The sequence below is a fragment of the Podarcis pityusensis genome (assembly GCF_964106645.2).
Source record: "Podarcis pityusensis genome assembly, chromosome: 5".
NCBI classification, from domain to species: domain Eukaryota; kingdom Metazoa; phylum Chordata; class Lepidosauria; order Squamata; family Lacertidae; genus Podarcis; species Podarcis pityusensis.
This window is the reverse complement of record NC_138032.1, coordinates 6,020,947-6,039,435: the sequence shown is the minus strand read 5'-3', so window position 1 is coordinate 6,039,435 and position 18,489 is coordinate 6,020,947. Positions and strand designations below refer to the sequence as shown.

The following is an 18,489-nucleotide window of genomic DNA, read 5'->3' as shown; positions in this document are numbered from 1 at the left end:
TCCCAGGAGGTAGGCCTCTGGTTTTTTATTGAAAGAGATCTTTAGCATTTTTTTGCAGTTCTGCATGTATACTCTCCCAGAATACCTGCATTTTCCTACATATCCACCACATATGGTAGAATGTTCCTGAGTCTCCGCATCTCCAACAATTACTTGACACATTTTTATACATTTTTGAAAGTTTCCATGGTTTTAGATGCCATCGATGTTGCATTTTTTGAAAGTTCTCTCTAATTGTGTAACAGTTTGTGAATTTCCAATTGATCTTCCATAAATTTTCCCATTGGGCCATGGTTATTGGATGGCCAAAATCCTGGGACCACCTCACCATTGCCACTGTTACCTCCTCCTCCTTGACTGTCCAGTCAAGGAGGAGTCGGTAAGTTTTGGAAAGAGTTTTTCTTTTAGAGTTTACAAGATCAGATTCGAATCAGGAAATTTCTGCTGAGAACCCCTTTTGTTTGTCAGATTTAAATTTTTCAAATAACTGATGGTATTGGAACCAGTCTGAAATGTGTTCTCTTATCTCCTCAAAGTTTTTTAATTTTATTTGGTTATCCTCATTTTTTAGAAGTATTTTATATGTTGGCCAGCTTTCCTGAGTATTTTTCCGTTTTACTGCTATGGCTTCTACTGGAGAAGTCCACCACGGGACTTTAGGCTCCATCAGGTCTTTATATTTTTCCCATACAGCAAAGAGTGACTTTCTTATTATATGGTTGGTAAAATTTTTATGAATTTTCGCTTTTCCATATATTAGGTAGGCGTGCCATCCCCAACGGTTGTCAAAACCTTCCAGGTCCAGGAGGTCCGGATCCTGCAACGTGCACCAATCTTTTAGCCAGGTGAAACAGGCAGCCTCGTAGTAAAGTTTTAGATCGGGTAGGGAAAAGCCTCCTCTCTCTTTTATGTCTATTAAGATCAGGTGTTTAATCCTAGGTTTCTTCCCTTCCCACAAGAATTTGGAAATTTCTCTTTGCCATATCTTGAGACAACCTGCTTCACCCAGTATCGGAATCATTTGAAATAAAAAGATTAATTTTGGAAGCACATTCATCTTTATAATGGAAATCCTACCCAGAAATGTTAATTTTAATTTACTCCAGATTACCAAGTTTTTTCTAATCTCTAACCAAGTTTTGGTGTAATTATCCTGAAATAAGTTTATGTTCTTGGGGGTGATCCAAATACCCAAGTATTTCGCTTTTGAAGAGATTTTCAGGCCCAATATTTTTTCTAAGTCATCCTTTTCTTCTGTGGTTACATTTTTAACAAGCATTTTTGTTTTTGTTATATTCAGTTTAAAGCCTGCCACATCTCCAAATTCTTTAATCAATTCCAGCACTCTTTTCAGACTTTCTTTAGGATTTTCAGTCATAACAAGTAAATCGTCCGCAAAAGCTTTAATTTTATATGTTTTGTTTCCCAGAGTGATGCCTTTAACAAGCTCATCCTTTCTTATCTGATTGTTCAAGACTTCCATCACCAAGATAAATATCAGTGGTGACAGTGGGCAGCCCTGTCTTGTTCCCTTGTTTATTTTGCACTCCTCAGTAATTCTTCCGTTGATGATCAATTTTGCATATTGTTCCGAATAGATGGCATTTATTCCTTTACAAATATTTTCTCCCAGTCCGATTTCTTCCATTAATTTTTTCATAAACTTCCAGGACACGTTATCAAAAGATAAGATAAGATAAATTTATTGTCATTGTCCGTATATACACAGTATACACAACAACGAAAATCAAACACCCACCCAAAGACCGGGTTCACATACACATTTGCACGTATCTCCAACACTCTCATCCTATTCAAACATAATCTATAAAAACATATCATACTCCAGAATGTAACATAACCTATTAAAAGCATAACATAACCTAAAAACCTGTCTCATTCCTTCCTACTCCCTGCTTGCTATTTCTTGCAACTGGCCCTGAGATCATTATTTAGTGCAATCAGAGCTCTTGGATAGAAACTATTCAGAAGGCGTGTGGTTCGTGTTTTCATTGTCCTATATCTTCTGCCCGAAGGCAACAGTTCAAAGAAGTTGTGAGCAGGATGGGTGGGATCTCTCAGGATATTGTGTGACTTCTTCAAAGTGCGAGACGTGAAGATCTCATCCAGGGTTGGTAGTTGGAGCCCAATAACATTCTGGGCAATTTTAATTATTCTCTGTAAAGCTTTTTTATCCGTTTCAGAGCTGCTCCCATACCACGATAATATACTATAGGTTAAGACACTCTCGATGGTACTGTGATAATAGGACAGAAGTAGGTGCTGAGATAGATTCAGTCCCCTGAGCATTCTCAGGAAATACAACCTCCCCTGCTTTTTCAGCGTCCACCAACATAATAGCTGCTGGTTTATCAATTTTAATATCCAAATATTCTAATACATTAATCACACATCTAATATTGGATTGCATAAATCGTCCGGGAAGAAATCCGGTTTGATCTTTATGAATTATCTCGTTCAGCACCATTTTTTAATCTATTGCAAGAATGTCTGTGAATATCTTGTAATCGTTATTTAGCAGTGCAATGGGTCTGTAATTGGCCATGTTTGGGGCATCTGTTCCCTGTTTATGGATAAGAGTAATAAAGCTGTCCTTCCAGGTTTTCGGAAGCTTTCCATTTGCCAGAATATTATTCATTAGGTCTTTCATGGGAAGAAATAATGCTTGTTCTAACTTTTTATAGTAATTAGCTGGAAGACCATCTGGGCCCAGTGTCTTTCCTAATTTTGATCTCTGTATAGCTTGTTGCACCTCCATAGCTGTTATTGGTGAGTTCAAGATTTCAGTTTTTTTCCTTAGGTATTATTGGTAGTTTATTTTTGCCGAAATAATCAATTATTTTTTCTAGAGTCTCTGGACCTTCTTTATATAGTTTTCCGAAAAAACTAGCAAAGTTTTTACCAATTTCCTTCGTTTCTTGAATCCATTTGTCTTCAATTTTAATTTTATTGATAATTCTATCTTCCTTTTTCTTCTTTAATTTCCAGGCCAGAAGTTTGCCAGGTTTATTTGCAAACTCAAAATTTCTATGTCTCAACCATTTTATCTTCCATTCTATCTCTTCATTTATTATCATGGAGAATTGCGTCTGTAAAATTTTTATACTTTGCTTAATTAGTTCATCATCTGGTTTTTGGAAAAGGATCCTTCCCTTTTTTCTAATTTCCTCCCAGATCTCCATTTTCTTCTTCTCCTTTGTTTTCCTTTGGAATGTGTTTTGTTGTATAAAGAAACCTCTTATGACGGCTTTACCCGCATCCCAAACCGTCTCTAGATCTACTCCTTGATTTAAATTGAACTTAAAATATTCTTCTAAGATTTGCTTGGCCTTCTGTACAATTTTTTCATCGTTTAGCATACTCTCATTAAGTTGCCACCTTTTAACCTTTTCTTCTTTCCCTTTAAAGTTAACCCAGACCGCACTGTGATCTGAAATTGTCCTTGGATGGATTCCTGCTTTTGTAATATTATTTAATAAATCCTTTGTTGTCCAGATCACGTCGATTCGTCCCGCCGATTTCTGTGGCTCTGAATAATGTGTAAATTCGTTCTCTGTTGGATTCTTAAACCTCCAAGCGTCGAACAAATTCAGGAGTTCTATTAATTGGAAAAATGTAGTTGGGAGTTTGTTCTGCCTCTTTTCTTTCTTCTTTATTGTTCTGTCCATGTTTGGATTGACTACTCCATTAAAATCTCCTAATAATATAATTTTTTCCCTTAAATATTCTATGACTTTTTCTTCCAGGAATTGATAGAATTCGGATTTTCTTTCATTTGGTGCATAAATTCCAATAACTATCACTTTTTCATTATTGATCTTAACCTCTATAATCACTGTTCGGCCTTTTTCATCATTGTAAAGCAGTTTTGGCTCCAGCTGAGGTTTTACATAGATTACCACCCCTCTCTTTTTTTCTTTACTTGATGCAATAAACTCAAGCCCCAATCTCTTATTTATTAATACTCTTTTATGTTTTTCCGCTACATGAGTTTCTTGCAGACAGATTAGATCATATTTTTGCTTAACCAGAATATGTTCCACCTTGTTCCTTTTTTATTTTTCATTTAAACCATTTACATTCCAAGTAATAAATTTATAATCCATACTTTATTTCTTATGATACGTCAATGGGTTAAAAAAAAAAATACAAATTCAAGGTCTCAGTATACATTTAATAAATTCCCTTCTTAGATCTGTCTCCTAACTCTCAACTGTTTGTTCAATTTCCTCTGATTCTCCCAACAATTGCCTTTTTCCTCCAAGGTCTTTCCGGTACTTTCACCAGAACTTGTCCGCATGTAATGCCGACAAACACTTTCTACGTTTCCCTTTAAAGAAAAAGGAGATGCCTTCAGGGTACTCCCACCTATAGTCCACTGCCTTTGCTTTTAGTGCCTCGGCCAGAGGTCTATAAGCTTCTCTCTTTTTTATCAACTGATTTGGGATAATCTTGTGGACGATAATATCATTTCCTTCCGATTGGAATTTCTTCTTGTTACTAGCGTGTAAAATTCTATTTCTGAAATCCATAGAGTTAAAAGAGACTAAACAATCAGCCGGCCAGTTGTTTGCTTTTGCTACATTAGATTTGACTCTGAATGCTTTTTCTATTTTTTGTGCTATTTCTGCTTCTTCTAGGTCTAACCAAGCTGCTAGCTCTTTTGAGATTTTTTTCTCAATTATTTCCTCTGCGTCCTCTGTTAGTCCTCTGAATCTTAGGGTATTCTCCCTTCTCTGCATTCGCAACATCGCAATAGAGTCCAAAGTTGAATCCTGCTGTGCTTTCAGATCTGCTGTTTCTTTCCTTATCTTATCGCATTCCCTTTTCAACTCTCTATTTTCATTTTGTAATTTTTTCTGAGCTTCCTCTAGGTTCTGTGTTTTACCTTTAAGGTCTAGCACTATTTTCGTCAGTTCTGAATTTTTTTGTACTAAATTATTGACCTGAGTTGATAACTCAGCTGCTATTTTCACATTTTCATCTATTTTGACTCCCATTGAAATAAGTTTTTCTTCTGTTGCTTTTGCCTTTAAAGACAATTAGACACCTATATGGAATGGAATTGAAAGAGATCTAGAAGTGTGGGGAAGGATGAAGCTATCATTTTGGGGAAGAATATCAGTGGTAAAGATGAATCTGCTACCCAAAATGGTTATTTTTATTTCAAACAATCCCAGTAATAAGTGGGTTGAGTTATTTTAAAGAATGGCAAAAAGTTATAAAACAATTTATTCGGCAAGGAGAAAACCAAGAATATATGAGGTGTGGAATAGATATAAAAGCTTATTAGAACGTAAAACTCTGTAGTGGCATTCACCATTGCAAGCGCTCACGGTTAAAAAGTTAAATATGGAAGAAAAATGGGCCACCTACAGAGATTTAGTGATGGAGGAGGGAAATCAGCTAAAACTAAAAAAAAAATTGAGGAAATAAAAGAATTATTGAGGGATTGGTTGCATTATCGTCAGATAAATGAAGTGTTTAAAGAGGATAAAAAGGAAAATGGTTTTGAAACAACAAGATCTAGATTTGAGATAGATTTATTGAATGATAAGAAAAAATACTGTCGAAAATGTATTATTATTGGAATGGCATACTAAAGGTGACAAGGTAAAATCGGTAATGATACATTGGACTAAAGATATTGGACATAATATACAGTTAGAAGATTGGGAGAAGTTATGGAATGAAGGTATTAACTTCACAGCATGTAGTACACAGAGTTATCTGAAGATCCGTAAGGTGAAATTGCTACCTATTCAGGTTGAGTAATATATGATTTCAGGTAATGATATAACAAGAATAGGAAAAGAAGTGAAATGCAAAGAAGCAAAATTTAAGTTTGTAAACCACAAGGAGGGAAGGAAGTTGTTAGGTTAAGTTGAACCAAAAAGATTTAATAAGAGGATATGAGGTTACACAAGGTGTTTATATGTAAAACTAATAAAAATTATTATAAAAAAGAAATAAGTACCGTACCTTAATGAAAGTATGGGTATGAAGCTTAAGCCCAGTCCGCCATATGCCTCCAATGAGAGGAAGCTGGAGAGGTCCAGGAGGATAGTGCCTATTTGACCAGAGCTGTTTCAGGAAGTGCAGAATCAGAAGAACCACCAGCAGAACAGTAAAAGATGCCGCTATTTCCATCCTTCTCTTGCTTTCTCTTTCTCTTTGATACTTTTTAGGATGCCTGGTTAGGTTCAACTCTCTTTCTCTAAGGAGTTCTTGCTTTCCTCAGAGAAAACAATATTTCCCTCTCTTTATATACCCTCTTATTAAAAAGGAATAAGTGTTCTGACACCATATCCAAGTAGCCTTGGAATGCGATCCCAAGTCATGTGCTACAGTCAAACACTATAATCATTCTTATATGTGTCACTCAGATGACAGGAAGTCTGATTAATATGAATTGCAATTAGAAATTTGGCTAGTGTGGTGCTAAAACAGCTCAAAATGACGTCATGTGCATGCGCAGAAGCGGCGAAAAGCAACTCGTGCGTGCGCAGATGTGCCGTCGCTAGTTATGCTGGAGGAGACTCTTGAGAGTCCCATGGACTGCAAGAAGATCAAACCTATCCATTCTTAAGGAAATCAGCCCTGAGTGCTCACTGGAAGGACAGATCCTGAAGCTTTGGCCACCTCATGAAAAGAGAAGACTCCCTGGAAAAGACCCTGGTGCTGAGTTTGACCAAACTGCGGGAGGCAGTGGAAGACAGGAGTGCCTGGCGTGCTCTGGTCCATGGGGTGACGAAGAGTCAGACACAACTAAATGACTAAACAACAACAACAAGTAGGTTATGCTGCAATACTACTCTAAGACTCAGCTGTTCTCTATCATTCTCCTACATGTGTTTGAAGACTTGCACGTGGCACAATATGGCCTATCTTTTACCATGCTGCACACCTCTACATATGTGCCTCTTTTCTACTTCCCACAGTTTCCCTGATCTTGCCTGTCATTAGTTTCCAAACCTGCATCTGTTACCCTGATGATTTCAAGCCTGTAAGATTTTTCTCTTGAAACCCTTTATCACAATAAATTTAATGACAGATTATTTTTAATCATATATTACTATATTTATATACCACTCTTCCTCCAAAGGAACTCAGATCTGCAAACAGCAAGCAGAAAACAATAAGAAACTTATTTAACATTCCAACACACATGCAGACTGAGAAACAGTTCAACTTAAAAGCTTTTTAAAAGGGCCAGATGAACTGCATCCAAGAGTATTAAAAGAACTGGCAGATGTGATCTCAGAACCACTGGCAGTCATCTTTGAGAATTCCTGGAAAACAGGCGAAGTCCCGGCAGACTGGAGGAGGGCAAATGTTGTCCCTATTTTCAAAAAGGGGAAAAGAGAGGACCCAAATAATTACCGCCCAGTCAGTCTGACATCAATACCAGGGAAGATTCTGGAGCAGATCATTAAGCAAACAGTCTGTGAGCACCTAGAAAGGAATGCTGTGATCACCAATAGTCAGCATGGATTTCTGAAAAATAAGTCATGTCAGACTAACCTGATCTTGTTTTTTGACAGAATTACAAGCCTGGTAGATGAAGGGAACGCAGTGGATGTAGCCTACCTTGATTTCAGCAAGGCATTTGACAAGGTGCCTCATGATATTCTTGTAAAGAAGCTGGTAAAATGTGGTCTTGACTATGCTACCACTCAGTGGATTTGTAACTGGCTGACTGACCGAACCCAAAGGGTGCTCATCAATGGTTCCTCTTCATCCTGGAGAAGAGTGACTAGTGGGGTGCCACAGGGTTCTGTCTTGGGCCCGGTCTTATTCAACATCTTTATCAACGACTTGGATGATGGACTCAAGGGCATCCTGATCAAATTTGCAGATGACACCAAATTGGGAGGGGTGGCTAACACCCCAGAGGACAGGATCACACTTCAAAACGACCGTGACAGATTAGAGAACTGGGCCAAAACAAACAAGATGAATTTTAACAGGGAGAAATGTAAAGTATTGCACTTGGGCAAAAAGAATGAGAGGCACAAATACAAGATGGGGGACATCTGGCTTGAGAGCAGTACATGTGAAAAGGATCTAGGAGTCTTGGTTGACCACAAACTTGACATGAGCCAACAGTGTGACGCGGCAGCTAAAAAAGCCAATGCAATTCTGGGCTGCATCAATAGGAGTATAGCATCTAGATCAAGGGAAGTAATAGTGCCACTGTATTCTGCTCTGGTCAGACCTCACCTGGAGTACTGTGTCCAGTTCTGGGCACCACAGTTCAAGAAGGACATTGACAAACTGGAACGTGTCCAGAGGAGGGCAACCAAAATGGTCAAAGGCCTGGAAACGATGCCTTATGAGGAACGGCTAAGAGAGCTGGGCATGTTTAGCCTGGAGAAGAGGAGGTTAAGGGGTGATATGATAGCCATGTTCAAATATATAAAAGGATGTCACATAGAGGAGGGAGAAAGGTTGTTTTCTGCTGCTCCAGAGAAGCGGACACGGAGCAATGGATCCAAACTACAAGAAAGAAGATTCCACCTAAAGATTAGGAAGAACTTCCTGACAGTAAGAGCTGTTCGACAGTGGAATTTGCTGCCAGGGAGTGTGGTGGAGTCTCCTTCTTTGGAGGTCTTTAAGCAGAGGCTTGACAACCATATGTCAGGAGTGCTCTGATGGTGTTTCCTGCTTGGCAGGGGGTTGGACTCGATGGCCCTTGTGGTCTCTTCCAACTCTATGATTCTATGATTCTATGATTCTAAAAGAGGAAAGTCTTCAGCAGGCACTGAAAAGACAACAAGGGTGACCCCTGTCCAAAGGATAGGTGCCACAACACTAAAGGTCCCATACCTCCATTGTATGGAGTGGGCCTCCTGATTAGATGGTATCTGCAGGAGACCCTCACCTGAAGGACAGTGATAAACTAGGGACTCGGACCGGTAAAGAAAAAGTATTTTTTATGCACTGTATTTGCAATATAACATTGTGCCACTGAGGGAAGGAGTGAACAGAATTTATTATGAACCCCAACTTTGTGTAGAAAACTAACAAGCCTGTTTGCAAAATGAACCCCAAGCCTGGAGCCTGTAAAAAGGAGAGACTTTCTCTCTGCAAAGCCTACAGTTCATGAAGGGGTGGAAAGTTTACTTTGACTGGAATGACTGGCTGAAGACTCAGCAGTTGGCAAGGTTTAGCAATAAGGAAGCAACATAGGGCGTTTGTAAGAATGCTAGATGAAAGGGATTAATGAGGATTTGCATGATTGCTTGCCAAACAGTATCTCAGCTTTGGAATGCTTTAATCAGGACAGTAATTGACATATCCAGCCTGTTTGTCTTGAATGGTTTCTTAATATGTAAAGGTTCATCATTGTTCCACTCGATGTGTATGTCTTTAAGGGGCCAGAGAAAGGGCCAGAGCAAAATAACGAGACCCAGCTTTACAGCTGTGAAACATAGCAGGTGCTGCTGAGTTGTACTGATTAAGCTGTGTCAGCAATTGGGTGTAGTATATAAGGAGCAGCACCTAGCTATCCCATTATCCTGGGGGATGGGTTGGTGGTTGGGTCATGTTTGTTTGTTGATGTATTTAGTGTATAAGGAGTTTTTGTTTTTGTAATTAAAACCTTGTTTAAGTAGCTTTTTGAGTCCCTTTTTAATGCATGGTCTCCCCAGCAAGCTCTCTGCAGCGCTACCATACTGCAAAAAGCCAACATCTTTGGTTATGGGCCCAGGTGCTGAGTGGATGACTGCATATTTTTGGACTCTGAGAAAGGTTTGAAAACTCCTTCTCCTGTTGGCGTAGTTCTGTGGGTCTGGAAGAGTTCCAGAATGGTTGACCCGGTTCCTGAAGCTGAGAAGACTCTGGTCTTCCCACAGCTAACAGATGAGAACTATAGTTTATGGTCTTTTCGGGTGGAGGCGCTCTTGACCTCTAGAGAAGTATGGACCTATGTAACTGATGACCCTCCTAACCCTGTAACTAATGCTTGGTCGAAAGGAGATGCAAAAGCCAGGGCGATAATTAATTTGGCAGTCAGCGACCAGCAAGTAGTCTATATAAGAAATAAGAAAACTGCCAAAGAAATGTGGGACAGTCTTGCAGCAGTGCCTGTTAGAAAAGAGTCAGCGTCTGCATTGACGTTTTTCAAGCAGTTGTACCAGACGAAGTTGCAGCCTGGTGGTGATTTGGCAGCACACTTGAGACGTCTGGAGGCAATACGCTGCGAATTAATTTGAAGGGACATGGAGATACCTGGTATTCAGTATGTTTTTATCATTCTTTGTTCCCTTAACGAGGACTTTGATGGTATAGCTAGCCAGATATCTGCCGTTCCACCAGCACAATTAACTGCGGAAGGGGTAATGGCAAGATTAATGGGCGAGTTGGACAGAAGGGAGGCTTGTGCCATAAGCACTTCTATTTCCAGAAAGAATGAGGAACGCCATATGCAAACTTGTGGTGATACAACTGCATTTAGAGCTGCAAAGCGTTGTTGGTTCTGCAATAAGCAAGGACATTTTGCAAAGGACTGCAGAGCCAAAAGAAAGCAAGGTACTCTCAAGTCTGTTTCTGTTCGTCAGTCACAGTCGTCAGCCCAGCAGCCTACATCGTACTGTAAAGACAGAAACGAGCCGCGAGCTTTTCATGCTCGGACAACAGATCATAAAAGACTTAAAGGTGCTAAGTGGAAGTCTTTTTTGTGGACTCAGGAGCATCTCAGCATATTTGCAACGATCGAAGTTTGTTTATTTCTTTCGAAGAGGAAATTGGTAATGTATATTTAGCCAATTCACAAGTCTTACAGTCGCTTGGCAGGGGTACTGTTAAACTTGACTCTTTAAACATTACAATAGCGAACTGCATTTACTGCCCGTCAGTGGACAATTTATTATCAGTAAGGTGTTTTGCTCATCAAGGCATAACTGTGCGTTTCTTAAATTCAATGTGTGAGTTTTTTGAGGGGAACAAACGTCTATTGTATGCCTGGGACTCTGATGGTTTATATAGACTGTATTTTCGCACCTACTCACAATCGCCTATAAATTGCAGAGCAGCACAGTCAAGCCAGGAGTTGAGGAATGTAAGGCCACATTCTGGGTGTGTCCATGAGGTGCACAGAATTCTGGGACATCTGAATTTTGCTGATGTAATTAAGACAAAGAATATTGTTAATGGCCTCAACTTAAAACCATGCAAATTCTTCATGCAATGTCTATCCTGTTGCAAGAATAAGATTAAGGTTGCACGCAAGGGTAGGTGCTCAGATAGGAAAGTAACTGAGCCATTTGAGCGTGTACATTGTGATTTAGTTGGGCCACTCCCACCATCCTTAGAAGGTTCTAAGTACTGGCTTACCCTGATAGACCAGTATAGTAGATATTGTTGGACTTATGCAATAGCTGAAAAGTCACAAGCATTTGAGAAGTACAAAGCTTTTTGCAACTGGGTAAAAATGCACTTTAACAAACCTATTAAGAACCTGTTTTCTGACCGGGGCGGGGAATTTGTTTCTGAGGATTTTGAGAATTTCCTGGAAGCGCAGGGGACTACTCATGAGTTATCTTGCCCCCGAAGTCCCTGGCAAAATGGGCTTGCTGAAGTTGTGCAGCGTGACCTGCAGGCAGGGGTTAAAACTTATCTGCATGATGCTAATCTGCCCAAAGCATTTTGGGCTGAAGCACTCAATGCCTTTTGTTATGTTAGAAATCGCAGTTATCATTCTGGTTTAGATGTCACCCCCTATGAGAAGTTGTTTAAAAAATGCCAGGGCCAGAGCAAAATAAGGAGACCCAGCTTTACAGCTGTGAAACATAGCAGGTGCTGCTGAGTTGTACTGATTAAGCTGTGTCAGCAATTGGGTGTAGTATATAAGGAGCAGCACCTAGCTCTCCCATTATCCTGGGGGATGGGTTGGTGGTTGGGTCATGTTTGTTTGTTGATGTATTTAGTGTATAAGGAGTTTTTGTTTTTGTAATTAAAACCTTGTTTAATAATAATAATAATAATAATAATTTATTATTTGTACCCCACCCATCTGGCTGGGTTTCCCCAGCCACTCTGGGCGGCTTCCATAGAAACAAAAAATACAGTAAAATATCACAGATTAAAAGCTTCCCTGAACAGGGCTGCCTAAAGTTGTCTCCTAAATGTCAGGTAGTTATTTATCGCTTTGACATCTGATGGGAGGGCGTTCCACAGGGCAGGCGCCACTACCGAGAAGGCCCTCTGCCTGGTTCCCTGTAGCTTTGCTTCTCGCAATGAGGGAACCGCCAGAAGGCCCTCGGCGCTGGACCTCAGCGTCCGGGCAGAATGATGGGGGTGGAGACGCTCCTTCAAGTATACTGGGCCGAGGCCGTTTAGGGCTTTAAAGGTCAACACGAGCACTTTGACTTGTGCTCGGAAACGTACTGGGAGCCAATGTAGGTCTTTCAAGATCAGTGTTATGTGGTCTCGGCGGCCGCCCCCAGTCACCAGTCTAGCTGCCGCATTCTGGATTAATTGTTGTTTCCGGGTCACCTTCAAAGGTAGCCCCACGTAGAGCGCATTGCAGTAGTCCAAGCGGGAGATAACTAGAGCATGCACCACTCTGGCGAGACAGTCCGCGGGCAGGTAGGGTCTCAGCCTGCGTACCAGGTGTAGTTGGTAGACAGCTGCCCTGGATACAGAATTGACCTGCGCCTCCATGGACAGCTGTGAGTCCAAAATGACTCCCAGGCTGTGCACCTGGTCCTTCAGGGGCACAGTTACCCTATTCAGGACCAGGGAGTCCTCCACACCAGCCCGCCCCCTCTCCCCCAAAAACAATACTTCTGTCTTGTCAGGATTCAACTTCAATCCATTAGCCGCCATCCATCCTCCAACCGCCTCCAGGCACTCACACAGGACCTTCACCGCCTTCACTGGTTCTGATTTGAAAGAGAGGTAGAGCTGGGTATCATCTGCATATTGATGGACACCCAGTCCAAATTCCCTGATGATCTCTCCCAGCGGCTTCATATAGATGTTAAAAAGCATGGGGGAGAGGACAGAACCCTGAGGCACCCCACAAGTGAGGGCCCAGGGGTTTGAACACTCATCCCCCACCACCACTTTCTGAACACGGCCCAGGAGGAAGGAGCGAAACCACTGTATAACAGTCCCCTCAGCTCCCAGCCCCTCTAGACGGTCCAGAAGGATGTTATGGTCGATTGTATCAAAGGCCGCTGAGAGATCCAGCAGAACCAGGAAACAACTCTCACCTTTGTCCCTAGCTCGCTGGAGATCATCAACCAGCGCGACCAAGGCAGTTTCAGTCCCATGGTGAGGCCTGAATCCCAATTGGAAGGGATCCAAATGGTCCGCATCCTCCAGGCGTGCCTGGAGTTGTTCAGCAACCACGCGTTCAATCACCTTGCCCAAGAATGGAAGATTTGAGACTGGTTTAAGTAGCTTTTTGAGTCCCTTTTTAATGCATGGTCTCCCCAGCAAGCTCTCTGCAGTGCTACCATACTGCAAAAAGCCAACAGTTTGTGTTGTTTGAAGTGCCGTATCAAGGAAGTAGAATCAAGGCAGATAGAAAATCCAGTGCATCCTATCTGTAACATGTCAAATGTCTCATACATCATCTCATTTTCTTGGCTAACTGAACATCCTGCTTCATAAATCATGTCAGACTGCAATGCAATATGTCCATATGTCATGCTGATTCACTTTCTGAAAAACCTATACAGTATAAGTTTGATCTGAATGGACATCAGTACACCAGTCTGTTTAGGGCTGGGGTCTAGCTGCAGCTAAAATAAAGGCATTTCCTTAAACACTTCGTCTGTCTTCGTTTGACTGCTACATGCTGACATGGAATCCCATTTTTCTCTACCTGTTTTCCCTGTTTAAATTTAGAACTCTTTAAACTGAAATGCTTCTTTGATGTGTCTAGATCCAGCCTGTATGAGATTATCTTTCATGTATCCAGATCCCAAGTTGTATACAGCCCCAGACTATGAACCTGTTATTTCAGGGGGAGTACAATCCCATCCGTAGCAGTTGACCAATTATGTAGACTCAAGAACCATCCACCGACTGTGCCTCCATCTTACCAGGACTTAAAGTCACTTCATTGGCCCACATCCAGCCCATCCAGACACGAGTTCAGGGCTTCCATGGGTTCTCCCAATTCGGATGTCAAAGAGTAAAAGAGCTGAACATCATCAGGGTGCTGGCAACATCTCGCCCCAAATCTGGCATTCACTGCTGCTTCATATGGAAGTTAAATCGCATTAGAAACAGATGGTACCCTGCGAGACACCAGAGCATAAAGGCAAAGGGGTTGAAAAACAATCACACAGTGCTGTTTCTATAAAACCGACCCTGGAGAGAGGATCAGAACCAATTTTCCAAATGGAATTGCCAATGAGCAGCCTCCCCATTCTGGGGAAGGGACCGAGAGTGAATTGAATGCCAATCTGACACCAACACTGCCTACATCTCCTATCCATTCTTAAGGAAATCAGCCCTGAGTGCTCACTGGAAGGACAGATCCTGAAGTGGAGGCTCCAATACTTTGGCCATCTCATGAGAAGAGAAGACTCCCTGGAAAAGACCCTGATGTTGGGAAAGGTTGAGGGCACAAGGAGAAGGGGACCACAGAGGACGAGATGGTTGGACAGTGTTCTCAAAGCTACCAGCATGAGTTTGACCAAACTGCGGGAGGCAGTGGAAGACAGGAGTGCCTGCATGCTCTGGTCCATGGGGTCACCAAGAGTCGGACACAACTAAATGACTAAACAACAACAAGTGAGCTGGAAGCTCCCCTCCCTTGCCCTGGGAAGAGATTATGATCTCCACTTTCACTGCCAAAGGCAGAAGGAACACAAGTTCCAGAACAGCTCAGGACTGCAATGCCTCAAGGACCGCCTGTTTCCATATGCACGTATCTAAACTCTGAGAGCATTCTCTGAAGCCCTTCTTAGCGTGCCTCCTCCACAAGAATTCCGGAAGGTGCTACCTTCCAGATTCCTTGTGGTGGAGGCAACACGAGAATGTGAAATGCTCTCCACAGGGAGATTTGGTTAGTGCCTTTATTATATACCTCTTGGCACCAGCCAAAAACGTACTTCTTCAGCCAGATTTATAAATCTATGGGTTACATCAGAGTTGACTTTGTTGATTTACTATTTTAACCCATGCTCCTGTTTAAGCTTAAGCATAATAATGGTTGTGGAAAATAGATAAAACAATTGTTGACATTAAACTGAGAAATAAGTACCTTAATGAAAGTATCTTCATGAACCTTCAACCCAGTCTGCTGCATGCCTCCAATGAGAGAAAGCTGAAGAGGTCCTGGAGGGTACTGCATATTTGACCATAGCTGTTTCAGGAAGTGCAGAATCAGAAGAGCTTTTATTCTGTGTTTGAAAGAGGCTTTGATGATGATGATGATGATGATGATGATGATGATATAGAACTGTTCAAGAAGGAACAGGGCTATCTGCCATGCTAATTCATATCTACCTGAAGCCAGTGGACATAGTCATCTAGAGTATCTAGGAAGTGGTGGCTTTAGTATGCTGACTGCACCCAGCTCTTTGACTTCTTATCATCTGATCCACAACCTTGATAGAGTTTTTGCAGAAAGGTTTCATAGAATCATAGAATCATAGAGTTGGAAGAGACCACAAGGGCCATCGAGTCCAACCCCCTGCCAAGCAGGAAACACCATCAGAGCACTCCTGACATATGGTTGTCAAGCCTCTGCTTAAAGACCTCCAAAGAAGGAGACTCCACCACACTCCTTGGCAGCAAATTCCACTGTCGAACAGCTCTTACTGTCAGGAAGTTCTTCCTAATGTTTAGGTGGAATCTTCTTTCTTGTAGTTTGAATCCATTGCTCCGTGTCCGCTTCTCTGGAGCAGCAGAAAACAACCTTTCTCCCTCCTCTATGTAACATCCTTTTATATATTTGAACATGGCTATCATATCACCCCTTAACCTCCTCTTCTCCAGGCTAAACATGCCCAGCTCCCTTAGCCGTTCCTCATAAGGCATCGTTTCCAGGCCTTTGACCATTTTGGTTGCCCTCCTCTGGACACGTTCCAGTTTGTCAGTGTCCTTCTTGAATTGTGGTGCCCAGAACTGGACACAGTACTCCAGGTGAGGTCTGACCAGAGCAGAATACAGTGGCACTATTACTTCCCTTGATCTAGATGCTATACTCCTATTGATGCAGCCCAGAATTGCATTGGCTTTTTTAGCTGCCGCGTCACACTGTTGGCTCATGTCAAGTTTGTGGTCAACCAAGACTCCTAGATCCTTTTCACATGTACTGCTCTCAAGCCAGGTGTCACCCATCTTGTATTTGTGCCTCTCATTTTTTTTGCCCAAGTGCAATACTTTACATTTCTCCCTGTTAAAATTCATCTTGTTTGTTTTGGCCCAGTTCTCTAATCTGTCAAGGTCGTTTTGAAGTGTGATCCTGTCCTCTGGGGTGTTAGCCACCCCTCCCAGTTTGGTGTCATCTGCAAATTTGATCAGGATGCCCTTGAGTCCATCATCCAAGTCGTTGATAAAGATGTTGAATAAGACCGGGCCCAAGACAGAACCCTATGGCACCCCACTAGTCACTCTTCTCCAGGATGAAGAGGAACCATTGATGAGCACCCTTTGGGTTCGGTCAGTCAGCCAGTTACAAATCCACTGAGTGGTAGCATAGTCAAGACCGCATTTTACCAGCTTCTTTACAAGAATATCATGGGGCACCTTGTCAAATGCCTTGCTGAAATCAAGGTAGGCTACATCCACTGCGTTCCCTTCATCTACCAGCCTTGTAATTCTGTCAAAAAACGAGATCAGGTTAGTCTGACATGACTTATTTTTCAGAAATCCATGCTGACTATTGGTGATCACAGCATTCCTTTCTAGGTGCTCACAGACTGTTTTCTTAATGATCTGCTCCAGAATCTTTCCTGGTATTGATGTCAGACTGACTGGGCGGTAATTATTTGGGTCCTCTCTTTTCCCCTTTTTGAAAATAGGGACAACATTTGCCCTCCTCCAGTCTGCCGGGACTTCGCCTGTTCTCCAGGAATTCTCAAAGATGACTGCCAGTGGTTCTGAGATCACATCTGCCAGTTCTTTTAATACTCTTGGATGCAGTTCATCTGGCCCTGGAGACTTGAATACATCTAAACTAGCCAAGTATTCTTGTACTATCTCCTTAGTTATTCTGGGCTGTGTTTCCTTTGCTGAATCATTTGCTCCAAATTCTTCAGGTCGGGCATTGTTTTCTTTATTGGAGAAGACTGAGGCAAAGAAGGCATTGAGGAGTTCAGCCCTTTCTGTGTCCCCTGTTTGCATTTCACCATCTTCTCCTCTGAGTGACCCCACTGTTTCTTTGTTCTTCCTTTTGCTACGGACATACCCATAAAAGCCTTTTTTGTTGCTTTTAACCTCTCTAGCAAGCCTGAGTTCATTCTGTGCTTTAGCTTTTCTGACTTTGTGTCTACACGTGCTGGCTATTTGTTTGAATTCCTCTTTGGTGGTTTCCCCCCTTTTCCATTTTTTGTACACATCCTTTTTTAATCTTAACTCAGTTAAAAGTTCTTTAGATAGCCACCCTGGCTTCTTTAGGCACCTTCCATGTTTCCGTCTCATTGGTATTGCCTGACGTTGTGCTTTTACTATCTCCCTCTTAACAAACTCCCAGCCATCATTAACTCCCTTTCCTTTTAGTATTACTGTCCATGGGATCTCACGCAGCACTTCCCTAAGTTTTATGAAGTCGGCTTTCTTAAAGTCAAGAAATTGAGTCCTAGTATGCAAGCCATCACAAGGCAACTTGTCATCAAAATGTTTAAAATGAAGCAAGTGAACAAATATAATAAGGATATTGTAAAATGAAATATATACAAATGATAAAACCAGCAGTACAAGTGATAAAAGCTTACCAGTGTTAGTGCTAGAGGTAGGTCACGTAGGTGGAGGTAACCTTAGTGTAATCTTAGGTGTACATGTAACCATAAGTGTAATCTTTTGTTACCTCCATAAGTCTAACCTGTACTCATAATTGCCTGACTGACGTATCTAGCTATGCCAATAAAACCCTCATTGATCTTTGGCATAGGGACTTGTGTCTATAACATATGTGTGTGACTTGTGCCTTTTCATTAAGTTCAAGTGAGGAAACAATATAATTCTGATTGTGACTATGATTGCTGATACGATATGATAATCTTTATTGTCATTGTCCCATACAGAACAATGAAATTGAAAAAATCTACATCACACATTCAAAAACCAACAAGCCTGCTATCCCAGCTATCCCAGCCTGGTTAGCCCCCTAAAAACTCTGATCCCCTATAATTAAATACAATATACTCCCATAGAGACTACCTTACTGTGTTTAAAACCAAAATCGCATTTGGATAGAAACTGTTTCTCAGGCAGCTAGTCCTACCTAGTCTTTAAAACTCTGTACCTTCTTCCAGAAGGCCGAAGCTGAAAGAGATCTTT

At 41.5% G+C, this 18,489-nt stretch overlaps 2 protein-coding genes across 3 annotated transcripts in view; one reads left to right on the top strand and one right to left on the bottom strand.

The window, feature by feature from the left end:
- LOC308478394 (cytochrome P450 2J2-like) overlaps positions 1 to 6,280 on the bottom strand; it is a 30,940-nt gene extending 24,660 nt beyond the window's left edge. For both annotated transcript variants that reach the window (XM_081008084.1, XM_081008085.1), the window contains exon 1: positions 6,004 to 6,280. In XM_081008084.1, coding sequence (XP_080864210.1) covers positions 6,004 to 6,171 — 168 coding nt within the window. In that variant the 5' untranslated portion in view covers positions 6,172 to 6,280. The remainder of the gene's footprint in view (positions 1 to 6,003) is intronic.
- Positions 1 to 18,489, top strand: part of LOC308478401 (cytochrome P450 2J4-like) — a 439,957-nt gene that overhangs the window by 367,432 nt on the left and 54,036 nt on the right. The window lies entirely within an intron of this gene.